The 20,598-nt window shown below is 46.4% G+C and overlaps 1 protein-coding gene across 1 annotated transcript; it reads right to left on the bottom strand.

Annotated features, from left to right (window-relative positions):
- Window positions 1-6,008: 6,008 nt before the first annotated feature.
- Window positions 6,009-17,571, bottom strand: use1 (unconventional SNARE in the ER 1 homolog (S. cerevisiae)). The gene is made up of 8 exons (XM_078423632.1): window positions 17,440-17,571; window positions 14,800-14,849; window positions 14,241-14,319; window positions 13,163-13,315; window positions 11,457-11,475; window positions 10,034-10,064; window positions 8,859-9,018; window positions 6,009-6,560 (listed from the first exon to the last, which is right to left on the bottom strand). Exons 1-8 carry the CDS (start codon window positions 17,539-17,541, stop codon window positions 6,378-6,380), a joined length of 777 nt encoding a protein of 258 aa, XP_078279758.1. The 5' UTR covers window positions 17,542-17,571; the 3' UTR covers window positions 6,009-6,377.
- Between the last annotated feature and the right edge of the window lie 3,027 nt (window positions 17,572-20,598).

The raw sequence follows: 20,598 nt of genomic DNA, 5'->3' as shown, positions 1-20,598 counted from the left end.
AACTATGCACAGCAACCTGCTAGGAGTTAGACTAGTATTTTGCCTCCCTCTCCAACTCAAAATACTTCAAGTATGTAGGAAGGAACTGCAGATGCCAGTTTACACTGAAGATAGACACAGAATGCTGGAGTAACTCAGCGGGACAGGCAGCATCTCTGGATAGGAGGAATGGGTGACCTTTCGGGTCAAGACCCTTCTTCAGACTGACCTGAAACGTCACCTATTCCGTTGATCCAGAGATGCTGCCTGACCGGCTGAGTTACTCCAGCATCTTGTGTCTATCTTCAAAATGCCTCAAGCCAAGCCAAGCCAAGCCAAGCCAAGCCAAGCCAAGCCAAGCCAAGCCAAGCCAAGCCAAGCCAAGCCAAGCCAAGCCAAGCCAAGCCAAGCCAAGTGTGGCCTGGGTTGTAACGTAGAAACAGCAGCAGCAAGTAGTAAGTTCACAGCAAGCATAATCCGTTTTAATGATATCAAGAAATAGGAGCAGGCCGGGCATTCCCTTGGGACCACCTTGCCTTTCCAGAGGATTGTGGCTGATCTCATCTTGGCCCGACCCCTCTGATCTCAGCCCTGGGCACACTGAATGATTCACAGGTCACCGGGGTAAAGAATCTCAATAATTCACAACTCTACAAGATAAGAAATTCCTGCTCATGTCAGTCTTAAATGGGCTGCCACTGCCCAGGACCCCAGAGGCAACTCTCTTGCTTTTCTTCATAACATTGCTCGAGGATCTTTTGCAAACAACCAAGGAAGCAAAGTGAGCTTCAATTTAAAAGTCAGCAGCTCTGGTCTGAGTGGCACGATCCAAGGCACCACGTTAAGAAATGTTAAGACTTTGCACCCAATTCAAATCAAGAGGATCCAGAGGTGGTTTTCGAGAGTGATCCCGGGAATGATTGGGTTAACGCATGATGAGCACTGGGCCTGCACTCGCTGGAGTTTAGAAGGATGAGGGGGGGGGGGGGGGGGGGCCTCATTGAAACTTACCGAATGGTGCAAGTGGATATGGAGAGAATGTTTCCATTAGTGGGAGAGTCGAGACCCAGCGGAAAAACTTTTTCAGTCAGAGAGTTGTAAATCTGTGGAACTCTCTACCTCAGAAGGCAGTGGAGGCCAATTCTCTGGATGCTTTCAAGAGAGAGCTAAAGAGAGCTCTTAAGGATAGCGGAGTCAGGGGGTACGGGGAGAAGGCAGGAACGGGGTACTGATTGAGAATGATCAGCCATGATCACATTGAATGGTGGTGCTGGCTCGAAGGGCCGAATGGCCTACTCCTGCACCTATTGTCTATTGTCTATCATCTCAAGATAAAAGTACATACTGTTAGAAAGGAGATTAGAAGGAATTTCTTTAGATGGTGAATCTGTGGAATTCATTGCCACAGACGGCTGTGGAGTTCAAGTCAATTAATATTTTTAAGGCGGAGATTGACAGATTCTTGATTAGGGTGGGTGTCAGGGGTTACGGGGAGAAGGCAGGTGAAGAGGGTTGAGAGGGAAAGATAGATCAGCCATGATTGAATGGCAGAGTAGACTTGATGGGCCGAACGGCCTATTTCTGCTCCTGGAACTTATAACCCACAATAGATAGCTACCTGACCACAGATGCTGCCTGACCTGCCGAGTTGCTCCAGCACTTTGTACTTTGGTCATGATTCCAGCATCTGCAGTTTCTTGCATCTGCACAATCATCAACTCAGAGGTGAGAGGCTTATTCGCTCAATCACAAGTGCCACAAAGCAAGTGGCCTGGGAACCGTGTGGTAGATAATGATAACAGATACATTTTGAACCAAAAATGTATTTCTGGAATGCACCGTAGCTTGCTTTCCCCGCCCCCCCCCCCCCCCTCCTTGCAACAGAAGACACAAAAGCACATACCACCAGGTTCAAGAACAGCTTCTCCCCCCACTATCATCAGACTCTTGAAAGAATCTCTCATAAGCTAGATATCACAAAATGCTGGAGTAACTCAGCAGGTCAGGCAGCATCTCTGGAGAGAAGGAATGGGTGACGTTTCGGGTCGAGACGTTTTGTGATACCTTCGATTTGTACCAGCATCTGCAGTTATTTTCCTACTCTCATAAGCTTGGGATGTACTGTACACATCTCACAAGCTCCATTGTTGTGGCTCTTGCATTTATTTCATCTGCATTTTCTCTGTATAGCTCTAACACAATATTCAGTGCACAGTTCCCTTTCCCTTTGCACTGCCTGTTGTAGTTACATATGGTTTTGATATAATCGAGTATGGATATTTTTACCTGGATAGCATAAAAGTTTTTCACTGTCCTGTGAGAATGATAAACTAATACTAATATCAGTACGGGCTGTGTATAAAAATACAAAATAGGTGCAGGAATTCAGCCCTTTGAGCCAGCACCGCCATTCAATATGATCATCGCTGATCATCCAAAATCAGTACCCCTTTCCTGCTTTCTCCCCCATCCCTTGATTCCGTTAGTCCTCAGAGCTATATCTAACTCTCTCTTGAAAACAACTTGTGAATTGGCCTCCAGTGCCTTCTGTGGCAGAGAATTCCACAGATTCACAACTCTCTGGGCGAAAAAGTGTTTCCTCACCTCAGTCTTCATCTCATAAGTTGCAGAGAAGTTTCTGGGAGATTAATTGAACACAGTAGAAGGAATATAATGTGGACAAATGTGAGGTTATCCAGTTTGACATGTTTAATAGAAATGAGTAGCATTTTTAAAAAAAATGTGAAGTTTGAAAGGAGTTGGTGCTCACAAACCACTGAAGGTTAACATTCAGGTACAGCATTCAGGTACAGGAAGGCCGGCCATACTTTGGGTTTTATTGCAGAGGGATTTGAGTATAAGAGTGGAGTCGTCTTGCTCCAATTCCTAGTGAGGTCTGACCAGCTCCTGCTCCCATTTCCAATGTCAATCGTGTACCGCTGCTGACACCCAGTGGCACGTTCGCAGTACTGCACAGTGCCATCTCAAACGGCCTCAGAACTACAACAATCCAAGAGTCAAGAGTGTTTTATTGTCATATGTCCCAGATAGAACAATGAAATTCTTACCTGCTGCAGCTCAACAGAATATATAAACACAGTACACTGTAAACAATATGATAAACGAGCTGGAAAAAAAGTCCAGTGTGTATACACACACACACATAGAAGATAGGCACAAAATGCTGGAGTAACTCAGCAGGACAGGCAGCATCTCTGGAGAGAAGGAATGGGTGACGTTTCGAGTTGAGACCCTTCTGCAGACTGAGAGTCAGGGGAGAGGCATATAATAATTTATTTACCCCCCACCCCCAGCGTTTGGCCAAGATGAGAAGTCATTTGATGCAAAAATGAAAGCAAAGAGTCATAGAGTGATACAGTGTGGAAACAGGCCCTTCGGCCCAACTTGCCCACACCGGCCAACAATCTCCCAGCTACACTAGTCCCACTTTCCTGCGCTTGGTCCATATCCCTCCAAACCTGTCCTATCTATGTACCTGTCCAAATGTTTCTTAAACAATGGGATAGTCCCAGCCTCAACTACCTCCTCTGGCAGCTTGCTCCACCACCCTTTGTGTGAAAAAGTTACCAATCAGATTCCTATTAAATCTTTTCCCCTTCACCTTGAACCTATGTCCTATGGTCCTCGATTCCCCTACTCTGGGCAAAAGACTCTGTGCATCTACCCGATCCATTCCTCTCATGATTTTGTGTACTTCGATAAGATCTCCCCTCATCCTCCTACGCTCCATGGAATAGAGACCCAGCCTACTCAATCTCTCCTGATAGCTCACATTTCAATTCCAATGCACTGATGCTAGTACTTACTCACGGTTACAAATTAATAGAAATTATGATCACCAGTTCCTAAGATCACGCAACTGTTCATTACCACAAGAGGATTTAACACTTACACCAGGTTTGCACACGCCAGCATTGTGTCATCACTTGGTTTCCTCATCGGATGGTGAAAGCAGTTATTGGCATTTTTAATTTAAATTATTTTAAATGACTTTTTTAAAAAAAATGATACCATGCAAAGATTGACACCATTGTAATAGAGGTTGGAATTTATAAACTGCTAAAATATTTCACCCAAGGCTAATTGTAAATTCAGAGAACAATTTATATTATTCCAATGTTTTATCTCTTTTTCGTAAAAGCAATTGGTTCTGGGACTATCTTTTCAAAAATCTCTCCTACGTCCTCTCATGATGTCTGTGCCGAACATGATGCCAAGACCATCACTTATGGTAATTCGCATAACACTGTACCTTAATCGGTATACGTGACAATAACAGACCTTTGAAACCTTCAACCCTCACCCCCAGCATCACCTTCTGGGGCACCTGCCAACCTGTGCAAAAAAACAACTTGTCCAACATATCTTTAAACTTCGCCACTCTCGCCTTGAAGCTACGCACTCTAGCATTTAATTTTTCCATCCTCTCATAATTCTTCCCATTAACGAACGAGGTGGCACCAGAGGTCATCGTGAGCAAGACCCTGTATCACAGCCACCTGAAAAAACCCCAGCCACCCACCCCCATCCCCTCCCAAAGACTAGCTTGGTAACCCTCGGATCCAGAGACAGACTTCATACCTGATTTTAACATTACTCCAGGACCTGGCCCATTGCCACTCAAATCTTCTCCAGCCTCGCAACCTGAAGATCGATGTTGCTGGGCGGCACAGTGGCGCAGTGTTAGAGTTGCTGTCTTACAGCGCCAGAGACCCAGGTTCGAAACAGACTACGAGTGCTGTCTGTACGGACTTCCTCTCCGTGACCGCATGGGCTTTCTCTGGTTTCATCCCACATTCCAAAGACGTGCAGGTTTGCAGGTTAATAGGTTTCTGTAAATTGTCCCGAGTGTGTAGGATAGAACTAGTGTGTACGGGGTGATTGCTGGCCGGTGCGAACTCGGTGGGCTGAAGGGCCTGTTTCCACGCTGTATTTCCAAAGTAAACTAGAGACACTGCAATATACCCCCTGGACATCATCCATTTGCAGGCAGCCGGAGCTTAAGCTAATGATAGACACAAAATGCTGGAGTAACTCAGCAGGACAGGCAGCATCTCTGGAGAGAAGGAATGGGTGACGTTTCGGGTTGAGGCCCTTCTGCTTCAGCTGCCTGAAGGTTCCAAGTCCTGGAACCCCTTCCCTCAATTCAATTCCCACCATTCACATTCCCAGCCTCCCGTTGGAAAGGGAAAACCTACCAACAAGTCTTCCTCATCTCGTGGAATCTCTCCACATGACTCTGCTGCGCATTTTGCTCACGACAACCTCTGGGGTACCTGGATTTCTTTAATGTTGGGGATCACGTACTAATAGCTGGACACAAGGTAATGTGTCCAGTTAGACAGGTACATGGATAGGACAGGTTTAGAGGAATATGGGCCAAATACAGGCAGGTGGGACTAGTGTAGATGGGACATGTTGGTCAGTGTGTGGGAGGCTAGTTGGGCCAAAGGGCCTGTTTCCACGCTGTATGTACGATTCTATGACTCTAAATGCAGATGCTGGTCTACAAAAAAAAGACTCAAAGTGCTGGAGTAACTCAGCAGGACAGGCAGCCTCTCTGGAGAACATGGATAGATGACGTTTCAGGTCGGGACCCTTCTGCACACTCAGCACCAATCCCATTCTGAAGAAAAGTTCCACCCTGAAACGTCAAAATCAGGTATGAATGCTGGCTGATATAATATCATGTGGAACTCTCTACCTCAGAAGGCAGTGGAGGCCAATTCTCTGGATGCTTTCAAGAGAGAGCTAGAGAGAGCTCTTAAGGATAGCGGAATCAGGGGGTACGGGGAGAAGGCAGGAACGGGGTACTGATTGAGAGTGATCAGCCTTGATCGCATTGAATGGCGGTGCTGGCTCGAAGGGCCGAATGGCCTACTCCTGCACCTGTTGTCTATTGTCTATCAGCAGCTTGTGTCTCAGCACAGTGCAGACCACCAAATAGAAACCCAACCCAATGACGACTGCTTCTCAGAATGCAGCTGCAATCTCAAAAAAAGTGTTTTAATAACTTTTGACAATATGTAAGTACTTGGGCATAAACATTATGATATTCATTGAAACGACACGGGACATTTTTTGCGAAACTCAAAGTGCTGGAGGAAGCCAGCGGTCGGGCAGCATCTGTGGAGGGAATGGGCAGGTGACATCTCAGGGCGGCATCCTCAGTTTAGCTTCCTTTGTAACTGTGTCAGCATGTGTCAATAAATAGGTGGATCTTGACTTAAAGTACTCTTGGCGCATGGGGCCGATGTCCCTGTTTAGTTGTCGGGAAGATCGTGCTCGGATTCTGCAGAACCTCTGTCAGTCCATGGAGGAGGATTGGAAGCAATTCCACCCCAGCCCCACATTCTACGTAGACGGCGGCACTCTGATCACCTCAGCTTGGGGAAGATGCGAATGAACAGGATCATGCTGATGAAGATAAAGCAGACCACGACCAACATCAGCCACAGCAGCCAGTTGACCGATTTCTTGGTGTGTTGTTCCAGTCGCTCGGACTCCACCTGCAGCTTCTCGAAGTTCTGATCGGCCATCCGCAAGGAATGAGTCAGGGTCTGGATGGAAACACGCAGCCACCGGTCAATTCACTCAAAGGTACTCCCATACCCCACCCTAACCCGACACCAACACAACGTTAACCGCCCCATGGCTGGCATGGGAAGGGGGGCAGCTCAGCCCATTTTTGACTAGAAAAGTTTATTGTCATGTGTACAGAGGTACAGTGAAAAGCTTTAGCCAGTCAAAAAAAAACCAATGCATGATCACAATCAAACCATCCACAGTGTACAGATATATGATAAAGGGAATAAAGTGGATAACGTCCAGTGTAAAATAAAGTCCAGTAAAGCCCGGCCTAAGGGTCTCCAATGAGGTGGACAGTAGTTCAGGACTGCTCTCTAGTTGTTGGTAGGACGGTTCAGCTGCCTGATAACAGCTGGGAAGAAACCGTCCCTGAATCTGGAGGTGTGCGTTTTGCTCGATGGGAGAGGGGAGAAGGGGGAGTGGGGAGAAGGGTGAAAGTGGTGCAGTACATTCACAGAGATTGCAGGCGTCTTATAATTGCCGCTCAGAGAACCTTTGTTGCCATGGCAGCTGGAGCCGCTGTAGGAAAGGCGGTGGAGGGGGGGTGGGGCTCATGTCTCAAGCATGTGTAGCCATTACCCCCTCCCTCCTCACCACGATCTCCTTCACTGGAATGACCCCAGTTGTGAGCAGCTCCACAACACTGAGACACAAGCTCATCACTCTGCGGGGAGTGTGGCTCGTACCACTGCTGTGTTAGCTATGGCGAGATCCAGCAAAGATTTCTGTCGCATGCAGAGCAATGAAAGCTCGGACCGGCAGATGTCGATCTGGGGCTGGTGAAGCTGTGCCTCCCTGTAAAAACTGGAGTTAAACATTTTTAAATGGAGGTTGTAAATCAAATGCGAATGGTCTGATTTCCGTCAGGAAGCCATAGAAGGGTGACATGCACATAGATCTTACACATATTGTCAAGACAATGGCCGCTGCACTTTGAGTCATGCTCGAAGCATCTGGTCCAACATCAAAATGGGAGAAGGTGGATAAAACCATGCAAAACAACCTTTGTGTGTGGCTTGTATGCAGAAACAGAAAGGGACAACAGAGAGCGGTACAGCACAGGAACAGGCCCTTCGGCCCACAATGTCTGTGCAGAACATCATGCATGTCAAGATAACCAATCGTATCTGCCTGCACGTGAACCATATTCCCCATCCTACACACCCCTGTTTCTCGAACTCAGGGTTCACCTTTCATTGAGCATCATCGCCTGGGAAGAGAATTAAATGATTTGGTTGCTTCAATGCTCAATAAGTTGAAACCGCTGCTACAACATAACCTACCAAACCGATCCATGTAACTTTTATGCTCCACGCAAGTGTCCGCACGCAGACAGACATTATACTGCCATTCCCTCTTGTTCTCATCCATCAAGGTTTCCTTTAGTTGTCCCATTGAATAGAACTAATTTAGTAACGGGGGACCGGAACAGGGGATTCCCCCAGTACAAAGCTACAAAATCATGAGAGGAATAGGTTGGGTAGACGCACAGAGTCTCTGGCCCAGAGTAGGGGAATCGAGAACCAGAGGACATAGGTTTAAGGTGAGGGAGGAAAGATTTAATTGGAACACGAGGGGTAACTTTTTCGTGGAAATGGTGGTGGAGGTATGGAACGTGCTGCCGGTGGAGGTAGTTGAGGCAGGTTCTATTACGACGTTTAAGAAACATTTGGACAGGTATATGGATAAAATAGGTGTAGAGGGATATGGGCCAAATCCAGGCAGGCGGCACTAGTGTAGCTGGGACATGTTGGCTGATGTGGGCAAGTGGGGCGGAAGGGCCTGTTTCCACGCTATACACCTCTATGACTATGCTGGTCAGATCGGTAAGGCCAGCAGCATAATCAAGGATGAGTTGCACCCTGGACACTCCCTCTTCTCCTCTCTCTCATTGGGCAAAAGGTATAGAATGTGTGAAAACGTACACTTTCAGATTCAGGGACAGTTTCTTCCCAGCTGTTATCAGGCAACTGAATCATCCTGCCACAACCAGAGAGCAGTGCTGAACTACTATCCACCACATTGATGACCCTTAGACTATCTTTGATCGGACTTTACTGGCTTTACCTTGCAAAAAAAATGTTATTCCCTTATAACGTATCCGTACACTGTAAATGGCTCAATTGTAATCACAAATTGTCTTTCCACTGACTGGTTAGCGCGCCACAAAAGCTTTTCGCTGTACCTCGGTACACGTGACAATAAACTGAACTGATTGTCGATGGAGATGCAGATACCCCAGGCCAGGCCCGGCCCGGCCCGGCCCCTACCTGGTTGTCCTGCTTGATGACATTCTGAGCGGCCAGCGTGTTGTTCTTCAGGTTCCGGGCCAGGTTCAGCATCTCCTCGGCCAGGCGTTCCTGCACGTTGTGGTGGTGGTGGAGCACTTCGTCCAGCTCAGAGGAAGATTGCTTCTCATCCCCCATCCCACTGCAAGCGGGCGAGACAAGGGGCCAAAGCTAAGTCAGTGGAGCAAATCTGTAAGTGGATCAGAGATCCATCTGTGGCAGATATTCAACTCAGCTTAAGTGCAACACATGGCTTCTCAAGCCCATACATGTCATAAAGGAAATGTGAGATTAATTGAACGTCTCACGAAAAGTGCCCTGTCCATCACGGGTACTGACCTCCCCACCATCGAAGGGATTTACAGGAGTCGCTGCCTCAAAAAGGCAGCCAGCATCATCACAGCCCCACACCACCCTGGCCACCCTCTCATTTCACTCACGCCCTCGGGAAGATGATAGAGGAGCCTGAAAACTGTAACGTCCAGGTTCAGGAGCAGCTTCATCTCTATAAACATCAGGCTATTGAACACTGCAACCTCCAACTGATTTATTCACAAAATGCTGGAGTAACTCAGCAGGTCAGGCAGCATCTCGGGAGAGAAGGAATGGGTGACGTTTCGGGTCGAGACCCTTCTTCAGTCTGAAGAAGGGCCTCGACCCGAAACGTCACCCATTCCTTCTCTCCCGAGATGCTGCCTGACCTGCTGAGTTACTCCAGCATTTTGTGAATAAATCGATTTGTACCAGCATCTGCAGTTATTTTCTTATACTGCAGCCTCCAAGTAAGCTCTTAACTATCCTGACCTCAGGTGCTGTCTGTGTGGAGTTTGCATGTTCCTCCTGGGACCGCGTGAATCTCCTCCGGGTGCTCCTGTTTCGTCTCACATCCCAAAAAAGTGTGGGTTTGTAGTTAATTTGCTTCTGTAAAACTGCTCCTGTAGGGAGTGGATGAGTGAGCGGGATTACACAGAATTCATGTGAACAGGTGGTCGGTTGACAAGGACTCGGTGGGCTAAAGAGCCTGTTTCCAACCTGTATCTTTCAAACTTTCAATCAAAAGAGCACTTCTTTTTGTTGTATCCCCAGTCAAATTCAAAAACTAGGAAACAAAACTGCAAGGCACACTAATGAATAATTTCAAAACCAATAACACTGACCTTCGTTTTCTCAATTCACTGGAGTCTGAACCTAAAAATAAACATAAATAACTTATTTTGAGTTTACCACTCTCTTCAGTGAATTTTCTTTATTTAACATCGTTATCGAGTTTACTAATAACTCCAAAATGTCTCGTGCAGAAACTTGTAGCAGCAATATTGTACAAGCAACACACCCCCCCAAAATATTTAAATTAATCTCCTATTTCCTTTACAAGACAGAAGGCGGCTTTTCAGCCCTTTGACTCCATGTTAGCTCTCAGGGTAATCCCCATCAATTCCACCGAAGATAGATACAAAATGCTGGAGTAACTCAGCAGGACAGGCAGCATTTCTGGATAGAAGGGATGGGTGATGTTTCGGGTCGAGACCCTCCTTCAGACTGAACTGAACCGAAACTTCACCCGTTCCTTCTATCTAGGTCTGAAGAAGGGTTTCAACCCAAATCGTCACCGATCCTCTGGAAAGGCAAGGAAATGCCCGGCCTGCTCCTATTTCTTGATATCTTTAAAACGGATTATGCTTGCTGTGAACTTACTACTTGCTGCTGCTGTTTCTACATTACAACCCAGGCCACACTTGGCTTGGCTTGGCTTGAGGCATTTTGAAGATAGACACAAGATGCTGGAGTAACTCAGCCGGTCAGGCAGCATCTCTGGATCAACGGAATAGGTGACGTTTCAGGTCAGTCTGAAGAAGGGTCTTGACCCGAAAGGTCACCCATTCCTCCTATCCAGAGATGCTGCCTGTCCCTCTGAATTACTCCAGCATTTTGTGTCTATCTTCGGTGTAAATCAGCATCTGCAGTTCCTTCCTACACACCCAGTCAATTCAACTTGGACCTGGCGTGGGATACATTGTGACTTTGTCGGCTACCATGGGTATGCAAAACAAATAATATCACTGTAACTTATCGCCTGACACTAAAATAAAACAGTATCACTTCTCTACTTATTTCCCTGCGATCTAATATCTGTCACATACTCATCAACCTTCCTTCCACCCACCTCCTCCTCCTCTGACCATCCTCCCCTCTACAATCTTTGACTAACGGAATTTTGGGGTTTTAAACATTAATATAGTCGATCTTTACCATTAGATATTCAAAATGTATGTTGCCACGGCTCACCAAAATTGTTACTTAAACAGTACAACTTGAAAACAGGATTTTCAGAATTATTGTTCCGGGATCTCCCCATCACTGGCACGGTAAGAGCGGTGTTATAGAAGAGGAACAGGCATTACAGTGCAGCAGCAGGGACATTATATGACCCGACTCCTGCCCGACGACCAGATTGTCACGAGGCTCGCAATGTTTCTTTTAAATTTAAACGCTGAAACTCCCCCAACATTGAGCTGCCAAAATGACAGCAGCAACTCAAGGCCCAAGCAAGAGGTCAGCTGGCGCAAGGAGTTCACTCACCGTCAGCGGAGAACGACGGCTGAAAAACAAGACGGGATGAGAGTTAAAAAATAATCAATAATTATTAATAATCAATAATATTATTATGCATAATATTAAGCATGCTTAATCTTAATAAGCAAGATTAATACAATGGATCCTGTATTAAAATCCATTAAAAAAATTGACAAGTTTAATACAGATTAATATATTTAAAGTTTAATATATTACTGTAAAGAAAAAAGTCTGTAGAAGGGGGTCCCGATCCATTATATTATAATAATTCATTATTTAGTTTAGTTTAGTGTGGAGGTACAGCACGGTACAGTCCGGCCCACCATGTCCGCACCAAACAGTGATCCCAGCAAATTAACACCACTCTACACACACCAGGGACGATTCTTTTACATTTATACCAAGCCAAGTAATCTACAAACCTGTACTTCTTTGGAGTGTTGGAGGAAACCGAAGATCTCCGAGAAAACCCACGCAGGTCACGGGGAGAACGTGCAAACTCCGTACAGACAGCGCCCATATTCAGGATCGAACCCCCGGGTCCCTGGCGCTGTAAGCCAGTAGCTCCACCGCTACGCCCATTAGATTATATCATAATGGATTTATACTATAATGGATAGGCCACATATCGGTTTGGGACCCGTCTGCAACTTTTTTTCATGTTTTTCCTGCATCGATCAGAATAGGCCTGTTCTGCAATACAACTTCAGTTTTTTTTCTCTTTCCAGACACTGCCTGAGTTTCGAAACATTTTCAGCATTTTCCTTTTGTCCCTCTCCGTCATTGTAAATCAGTCATCCAGATGGAATAGTAAGCAGCAGAATCCCAACCGCATCACACGGTGACTCCTGTACACCGTCTCAGTGTGCTATTCCTATGCACTTATACTGAACTATGTAAGTAATATTTTTACTGAACTGTATGCAAAAAAAAGAATTTCATTGTACCTCTGTAGATATGATAATACAGTACTATTAAGCCATTGGCGGCACGGTGGCGCAGCGGTAGAGTTGCTGCCTTACAGCGAATGCAGCGCCGGAGACTCAGGTTCGATCCTAACTACGGGCGCCGTCTGCACGGAGTTTGTACCTTCTCCCCGTGACCTGCGCGGGTTTTCTCCGAGATCTTCGGTTTCCTCCCACACTCCAAAGATGTACAGGTATGTAGGTTAATTGACTGGGTAAATGTTTAAAAAAATTGTCCCTAGTATGTGTAGGATAGTGTTAATGTGCGGGGATCGCTGGGCGGCGCGGACTCGGTGGGCCGAAGGGCCTGTTTCCGCGCTGTATCTCTAAATCTAAATCTAAATTGAGGTGAAGCAGGTGAATTAGCTTATGGAAAGACTGTTCAGAAGCCTGATAACAAAGGGGAAGATCAGCTTGTGGAGGATCAGCCACGATCACAATGAATGCGGGGCTGGCTCGAAGGGCCATACGGCCTCCTCCTGCACCTGTTTCTATGTTTTCTAAGCTGTTCCCCAGTCTTGTGGTTCGTGTTTTCAAGCTTCTGTACCTTCTACCAATATTGGGAGGGATGAGTTCGGTAATGACAGAGCCAAACTGCTGAAGATGGACACAATACACTGGAGTAACTCAGCGGGTCAGGCAGCAGCTCTGGAGAAAAGGAATAGGTGACGTTTTTGGTCAAGACACTTGTTCAGTTCCTCCCTACATGAGACAAACTGCTGGTCCTTTACAATCCGGAGCACTTACCCCACCGAGGAGTTCACTCCTCATTTCTCCCGTGTACCTGGCTTTCGTCTGCATGTGGACAGTCTTGGTGGCCGATACCCGCTCCTTACCAGTCGTTGATGTTCGCCCAGGAGCCAAAAACTGATTGGCCAAGGCCTTTTCAGCGGGGTTAGGCTGGAAACCAGAAGGTGAAAGGTTAGTTGATAGAATCTAACACTCATTAACTGGAAGTGGGAAAGGGCAACATAATCTGCACTTACATCGCACAGGGTATTGACCTGCCAGGGCAGCAGGGAGCCGTGCCTGTACGCTGCAGAACAGTGCTAAGGGATATTAAACTTCCATTCCAGAGACAGAGGAAACTCAGCAAAAAATGTTGCTGTTTGTTAAATATTTTTTGAGATACAAGCACCAGGCCCAGCATTTATTGCCATCCCCCGAGCCACCTTCGTGAGCCTCTTCAGTCCTTCGACAAGCTCCAACAATGGTTTTGGCAGGGGCTTCCAGAGTTATTACCCGGCGGCGCCAATTTAGGAACAGTGATATTTTGCCTAGGTTTAGTCCTGAAGTAAGAGTGATACATCTCCAAAGCTGTACACCTAGCTAGGCTGGATTAGGCTTCAAGAAGCAGTGCACTTCACTCCCCTCCTCTCCTCTCCTTTAAACATTGCTTCCAGTAGCTTTTCATGCTTGATAAACTACTAAGACATCCCACATTCAGGTCATGAGACCAGGGTCCTTTGTTGGAAGGACTTAGTCTGTAACACAGACTAAGGTGCAAAAGATGTTGTACAGCTTTTTCAAATTGTGTCCACAGAGACTCGCTCTCCAGTAAATAAACAGAACAAAGTGGTGGAGTAACCCAGCAGGTCAGGCAGCATCTGTGGAGGACGCGGATAAGCGAAACAACGCCTATTCATGTCTGTCAGAGATGCTGCATGACCCGCCGAGTTACTCCAGCACTTTGCGCCTTTTTATCTAAACCAGCATCTGCAGTCCCTTGTGTCGACAAGCAACCAGAACAATAAGCAATTAACTTATTGCAGCCAAGGAGATAATCTACTAAACCTAAGAGAAATGATAAACAAAGGATCCATACCAGTTTCTCTGCCTCCAAAAGCCCTTTCATGAACTCCACTTTGCGGCTGTATTCATTTAGAACTTCAGGAGCGGGTTTACTGCCAGGGACAGAGAAACTACATCAGCCCACAGCCACCAACGTCTGTTTGCACAAGTGAAATGTGCTGCTTCATAAAGATGTTATCCAGTACAAAATCTGGCATTGGATTCCAACATTAGGGCAGATAATCAAAACTTGGTCACAGAGATAGATTAAATGGCTCAGTGACAGAGAGGGAACTGGGGAGAGGAGGGGTGGTTTAGGAAAGAAGAGTAGACACATTGAACTCAGGGAGAACCAGAGAACAGACTTGAAGGAATACAAATCTGGCAATGTGCCAAGGAGCGATGCGAGGAGTGATCACGCAGAGATTTAAAACCGAGTAGCTGAAAGCCACTGTAGATTAGCTAACACAAAAGTGCTTTAAGAAAATAATCTTGGTGCGTGTGTGTGCGTGTGGGTGTATATTTAAAAAAAATCATGGTTTCAGGACCCCCAAAGGCTGAAAATGAAACGGCCTCAAAAGGATTCTTCTTACCTTAAATGCTTCTTCAATTCGGTTAACATTTCTTGAAGAGCTTCAACATACTAGAGAAAATTACAAAGATCAGTCATTCGCAACTTGCAAATTTATTATAAAGTATGATTTCAAACGATTTCATGTAAAGATTTGACTAGCTCAAAAGGAAGAGTCACAATAAATTGAGGCATTAAAGAATCCTTGCATTAGTTCACATGCAGCATATGTGAAGAGGATGCGGACTGATTTAAACAGAATTATCTTATTATTTTTAACAAAGTCCCAAAGCAGTTCACAATCTTTGGTGGTTATGCAGCAGTAATTTGACCTAGTCCCACAAGGAGAAAAGGAGATGAGCATTCTCGTGCTGGTGTTAGATGAGGGATGAAGACTGCTTGGGACATCAAGAAACCTCCCTTGCCTTATAATTTGTTGCAACAGATCTTGTATATTTGGGTAGAAAAAGAACTGCAGATGCTGGTACAATTCGAAGGTATCACAAAATGCTTGAGTAACTCAGCAGGTCAGGCAGCATCTAGGAGAGAGGGAATGGGTGACGTTTTGGGTCGAGACCCTTCTTCAAATTTGCAGATGATACTAAGTTGGGGGGTAGTGTGAATTGTGAGGAAGATGCAATAAGGCTGCAGGGTGACTTGGACAGGTTGTGTGAGTGGGCGGATACATGGCAGATGCAGTTTAATGTAGATAAGTGTGAGGTTATTCACTTTGGAAGTAAGAATAGAAAGGCAGATTATTATCTGAATGGTGTCAAGTTAGGAGGAGGGGGAGTTCAACGAGATCTGGGTGTCCTAGTGCATCAGTCAATGAAAGAAAGCATGCAGGTACAGCAGGCAGTGAAGAAAGCCAATGGAATGTTGGCCTTCGTAACAAGAGGAGTTGAGTATAGGAGCAAAGATGTCCTTCTACAGTTGTACCGGGCCCCGGTGAGACCGCACCTGGAGTACTGTGTGCAGTTTTGGTCTCCAAATTTGAGGAAGGATATTCTTGCTATGGAGGGTGTGCAGCGTAGGTCCACTAGGTTAATTCCCGGAATGGCGGGACTGTCGTATGTTGAAAGGCTGGAGCGATTGGACTTGTATACACTGGAATTTAGAAGGATGAGGGGGGATCTTATTGAAACATATAAGATAATTAGGGGATTGGACACATTAGAGGCAGATAACATGTTCCCAATGTTGGGGGAGTCCAGAACAAGGGGCCACAGTTTAAGAATAAGGGGTAGGCCATTTAGAACGGAGATGAGGAAGAACTTTTTCAGTCAGAGGGTGGTGAAGGTGTGGAATTCTCTGCCTCAGAAGGCAGTGGAGGCCAGTTCGTTGGATGCTTTCAAGAGAGAGCTGGATAGAGCTCTTAAGGATAGCGGAGTGAGGGGGTATGGGGAGAAGGCAGGAACGGGGTACTGATTGAGAGTGATCAGCCATGATCGCATTGAATGGCGGTGCTGGCTCGAAGGGCTGAATGGCCTACTCCTGCACCTATTGTCTATTGTCTATTGTCTAATATTGTATATTTGGGGATCTAATGTCCCATCTGACAATCAACTTCAATTTTGCAATACTCTTCCCGCACTAAACGTAGCCATCTGATCAGCTACACGCAAAGGCTGCGTGGGTTTGAACTATAATCTCTTGACTAAGACCCAAGAGCTCCACCACTTATCCAAGACTGCTATTAACAATATATTCATCTGACATATTCACAAGATGCTGGAGTAACTCAGCAGGTCAGGCAGCATCTTCAGTCTGAAGAAGGGTCTCGACCCGAAACGTCACCCATTCCTTCTCTCCTGAGATGCTGCCTGACCTGCTGAGTTACTCCAGCATCTTGTGAATAAATCGATTTGTGAATAAATCGATTTGTACCAGCATCTGCAGTTATTTTCTTATCCATCTGACATTTTGCTTTATTGAGTAGGGGTGAAAAGAAAAGACACAAGCTGCTGGCAGCATCCCTGGAGAATGTGGGCAGGTGACATTTTGAGTTGGAACTCTTCTTGCAGGGTTGTCGTGGTGGGTGGGAGCTGGAAGAGAGGCACGGGTGGGATGAAACCTGGCAAGTGATGGGTGGGTACAGGTGAGGAAGGGAGGGAGAGAGGGAAGTGGTTTTGACCGTCCACATCCTCCAGCAGCCTTTGGCAAGAACATAAAGAGGAGCAGATAGGAAGGCATCACGAGTTCCCCTAGTTTCAGGGAATGTTTGGTTTAGTTTAAACTCTTCTATTCCACAGAATGCTCTTACCAAAGTCTGCTGGAGGTAAAAAAAATACCCCGCCCTCCTCACCAATATACTCCAGGACTCGACATCCACCCATCATTTGCCAGGTTTTGTGCCACCCTCGCCTCTCTCTGCCAGCCAGCGATGGTGACTCCGCTCTACTGCCGCGCCATGGTGGAGGGAGGCAGCATGAAGAGGCGGGTTGTGAGCGGACAGAGGGGCGGCGGAGTCTGGACTGCGGCCCCGGAGACCTCGCTGCTGGTTACCCGGGCGACGTGGCCCTCAACCCGGCCCCGCTCTGTTGATGGCCACCTCGACCTCGACCTCGTCCTCCTCCACCTCCACCTCCACCTCCACCTCCACCTCCACCTCCACCTCCACCTCCACCTCCACCTCCACCTCCACCTCCACCTCCACCCCTACCTTCTCCAAACGCCAGTCCTTCTCGTCCCTCTTGTCGGCCACCATCGACTCGCACCTCACCAGGAGCCGCAAGAGGTTCTTCTCCAGCCTGGTGGACGCCATGTCTGCGCCGGCCGGCCGACCAGCTCGCCGCCGTCGCCGCCTTTAAGCCGTCACTTCCGGCCGGGCGTGACGCCATCTTTGTTGCTGGCAGCCGTGAGCACCAAGTGGAGACTTCACTTTCGCCCCACAGCGCCGCCTGCAGCCAGAGCGCCACTGGTGCTTCTAAGTTGCTAAGAAGATGCATTTGAACATCAACATTTTCCTACACACACACTTTCATTTGCAAAGATCTACAAAGGAAAAGATCTACAAAGGAAACAAACATGAATTTGTAATGGAAACATACTGCTTGATGGGCTGCTTTGAATTTTATAATGAGTTCACTAAAATAGCACCAAAGATAGACACAAAATGCTGGAGTCCCAAAATGCCACCCATTCCTTTCCCCCTGAGATGCTGCCTGGTCTGCTGAGTTACTCCAGCATTTTGTTTCTATCATCAGTGTAAATGAGCATCTGGGGTTCCTTCCCACTCGTTAAAATACCAGACAGATATTGATTTTTACACAAAGTAAAAATTAACTCAGCAGGTCAGGCAGCATCTCAGGAGAACATGGACAGGTGACGTTTTGGGGTCGGGACCCTTCTTCAGACTCCCTTGAAGAAATTTCACAGTGGAGCAGCAAATTAATTTTGAATCATTCAAAGATACAGAATGGAAAACAACCCCTTCAGCCCACTGAGTCCATGATGACCACGATGACCTGTTCATACTAGTTCTATGTTACCTTTATTCACACTTGACCTTTGATGATTTTGAACACCTCGATCAAATCACCTCTCAACATTTTCTGGTCTGTTGTGATCTGAAATCCCTCTTCACCTGGATCCTTCTACAAAATATATTCTGCACCACATGAAAGCTTTCACATCTCACCCTTGGTGAAGTGGCTTAAATTGGACATCATATTCTGGATCTGACTGGAAGATTATTTTTTTAGGTTTTTATCACAATTCTCATGCACTTAGTTCCAAAATTAAAGTCAGAACCCCATCTACTTTTTAATTAATTCTAAGTGGCCATTATAAAATCTCACCTGCCCAAGCCCTTCACAGATGCCGCCTGACCCGCTGAGTTATTCTTGTGTTCTACGCATGATTTCAACATCTGCTGTTTCAGGTTTATGTTTAGATTTAATTGTATTATTGTCATGTGTGCCCGGATACAGTGAAAAGCTTTGTCTTGCATGCTATCCAATCAAATGCTATACTATACATAAATTCAATCAAGCCGAACTCAAGTACAATAGGCAAATCAAAGGCGTAGGTAGAGTGCAGAATATAGTTCTCAGCATGGTAGCGCATCAGTTACAGAGACAAAGTCTAATGTCCACAACGGGATACAGGTGAATCAGACAGTACCCTAGCTTATGGAAGGACCATTCAGAAACCTGACAACAGAGGGGAAGAAGTTGGAGTAACTCAGCGGGACTGGCAGCATCTCTGGAGATGGAATGGGTGATGTTTCCAGTTGAGACCCTTCTTCAGACTAGTTGTTGTTTCTTCTCATTTACTAAATGCCTCTAGATATAAAGTCCAGACCGAATGACTTTTTATTGAGTTCCTCAATCTTTTTGAAGATGTGTAGATCCGCCCTCAATAAAGGTCCTGCCTGTTTCTCATTTCGGGCCCAGGTTCACAGGAGAGACTGTAAGCATTCGGGTTGCCAACTGCCCCGTATTAGCCGGGACATCCGGTATTTTGGGCTAAATTGGTTTGTCCTGTACGGAACCGCCCTTGTCCTGTATTAGGCCCGGGGGGAGGGGGGCGCTGTTGGCCCGTCGCTGTAGGCCCCAACACTGTAGGCCCCGACGCTGTAGGTCCCTACAGTTTAGGTCCTGACACTCTAGGTTTCCGACATTTTAGCTCTGGAGAGTCTAGGTTCGGAGGCCCGGGCGCCGCCTAACGGAGGTTGTGTAGCAACCAGCCTCCCGGCCCAGGCGGCAACCATTGGTGGAGTGGGAGTACGTGGCTGCTGGCTGGATGAGATCACGTGGGGCACGGGTTTGTGACGTTACCTTGTCCCGTATTTGGGAGTGAGATAGTTGGCACCCCTAGTAAGCATGGATCCATGACTCAAGGGGCATACTTGATTTGTCATCTTTCCTCACTGATCGAGCTTTGATCGAGGCTTATATTTATATATTTTATCTATCTATCTTTTTTAACTAAAAATCTCATCTTGTATATATATATATATATATGTTCCCGAAATACAGCCAAAACGGTACACGATAGCGCAACAATTTTAGGGGCGCCTTACTCACCATTCGCCTGCGGTGTGCAGTATCAAGTTTCGTTCAAATTGTCGCGCTATTGTGTACTGTTTTGACTGTTTTCTGCCCAACCAATTGTTCTTGCGCTTTTGACGCCATTTTGATCTAATACCTCCGTGTGCTTCGTTGAACGATGACTCAATAGACAATAGGTGCAGGAGGAGGCCATTCGGCCCTTCGAGCCAGCACCGCCATTCAATGTGATCATGGCTGATCATTCTCAATCAGTACCCTGTTCCTGCCTTCTCCCCATACCCCCTGACTCCGCTATCCTTAAGAGCTCTATCCAGCTCTCTCTTGAATGCATTCAGAGAATTGGCCTCCACTACCTTCTGAGGCAGAGAATTCCACAGATTCACAACTCTCTGACTGAAAAAGTTTTTCCTCATCTCAGTTCTAAATGGCCTACCCCTTATTCTTAAACTGTGGCCCCTTGTTCTGGACTCCTCCAACATTGGGAACATGTTTCCTGCCTCTAACGTGTCCAACCCCTTAATAATCTTATACGTTTCGATAAGATCCCCTCTCATCTTTCTAAATTCCAGTGTATACAAGTCTAGTCGCTCCAGTCTTTCAACATGACAGTCAGACTCCTGAGGTAAATGCTCAGATTTTCTTCAAGTTAAAGTTTGACCACGCAATAATATTAAAATTGTGTGTCTTTATTTTCCATCAACCGCTGTCACAACGGGAACCCAACTAGTTTTCTATGAAACTGCTTTGTAGAATAGCCGAACCTGTTTGTAGAATACAAATTCACAAAAAGGCACAGCACACGGTAA

The sequence above is a fragment of the Rhinoraja longicauda genome, chromosome 28, assembly GCF_053455715.1.
Source record: "Rhinoraja longicauda isolate Sanriku21f chromosome 28, sRhiLon1.1, whole genome shotgun sequence".
NCBI classification, from domain to species: Eukaryota; Metazoa; Chordata; class Chondrichthyes; order Rajiformes; family Arhynchobatidae; genus Rhinoraja; species Rhinoraja longicauda.
This window is presented reverse-complemented; position numbering and strand designations above follow the sequence as displayed.

What these genes read in the sequence shown, in the direction of transcription:
- use1 (XM_078423632.1), bottom strand. Translation starts at nt 17,541, where the DNA reads ATGGCGTCCACCAGGCTGGAGAAGAACCTCTTGCGGCTCCTGGTGAGG. An exon ending in AGGACTGGCGTTTGGAGAAG is followed by an intron (nt 14,850 to 17,439) that starts GTAGGGGTGGAG and finishes AATTTTCTCTAG; the next exon opens with TATGTTGAAGCTCTTCAAGA. An exon ending in AGTGAATTGAGAAAACGAAG is followed by an intron (nt 9,019 to 10,033) that starts GTCAGTGTTATT and finishes GCCCGCTTGCAG; the next exon opens with TGGGATGGGGGATGAGAAGC.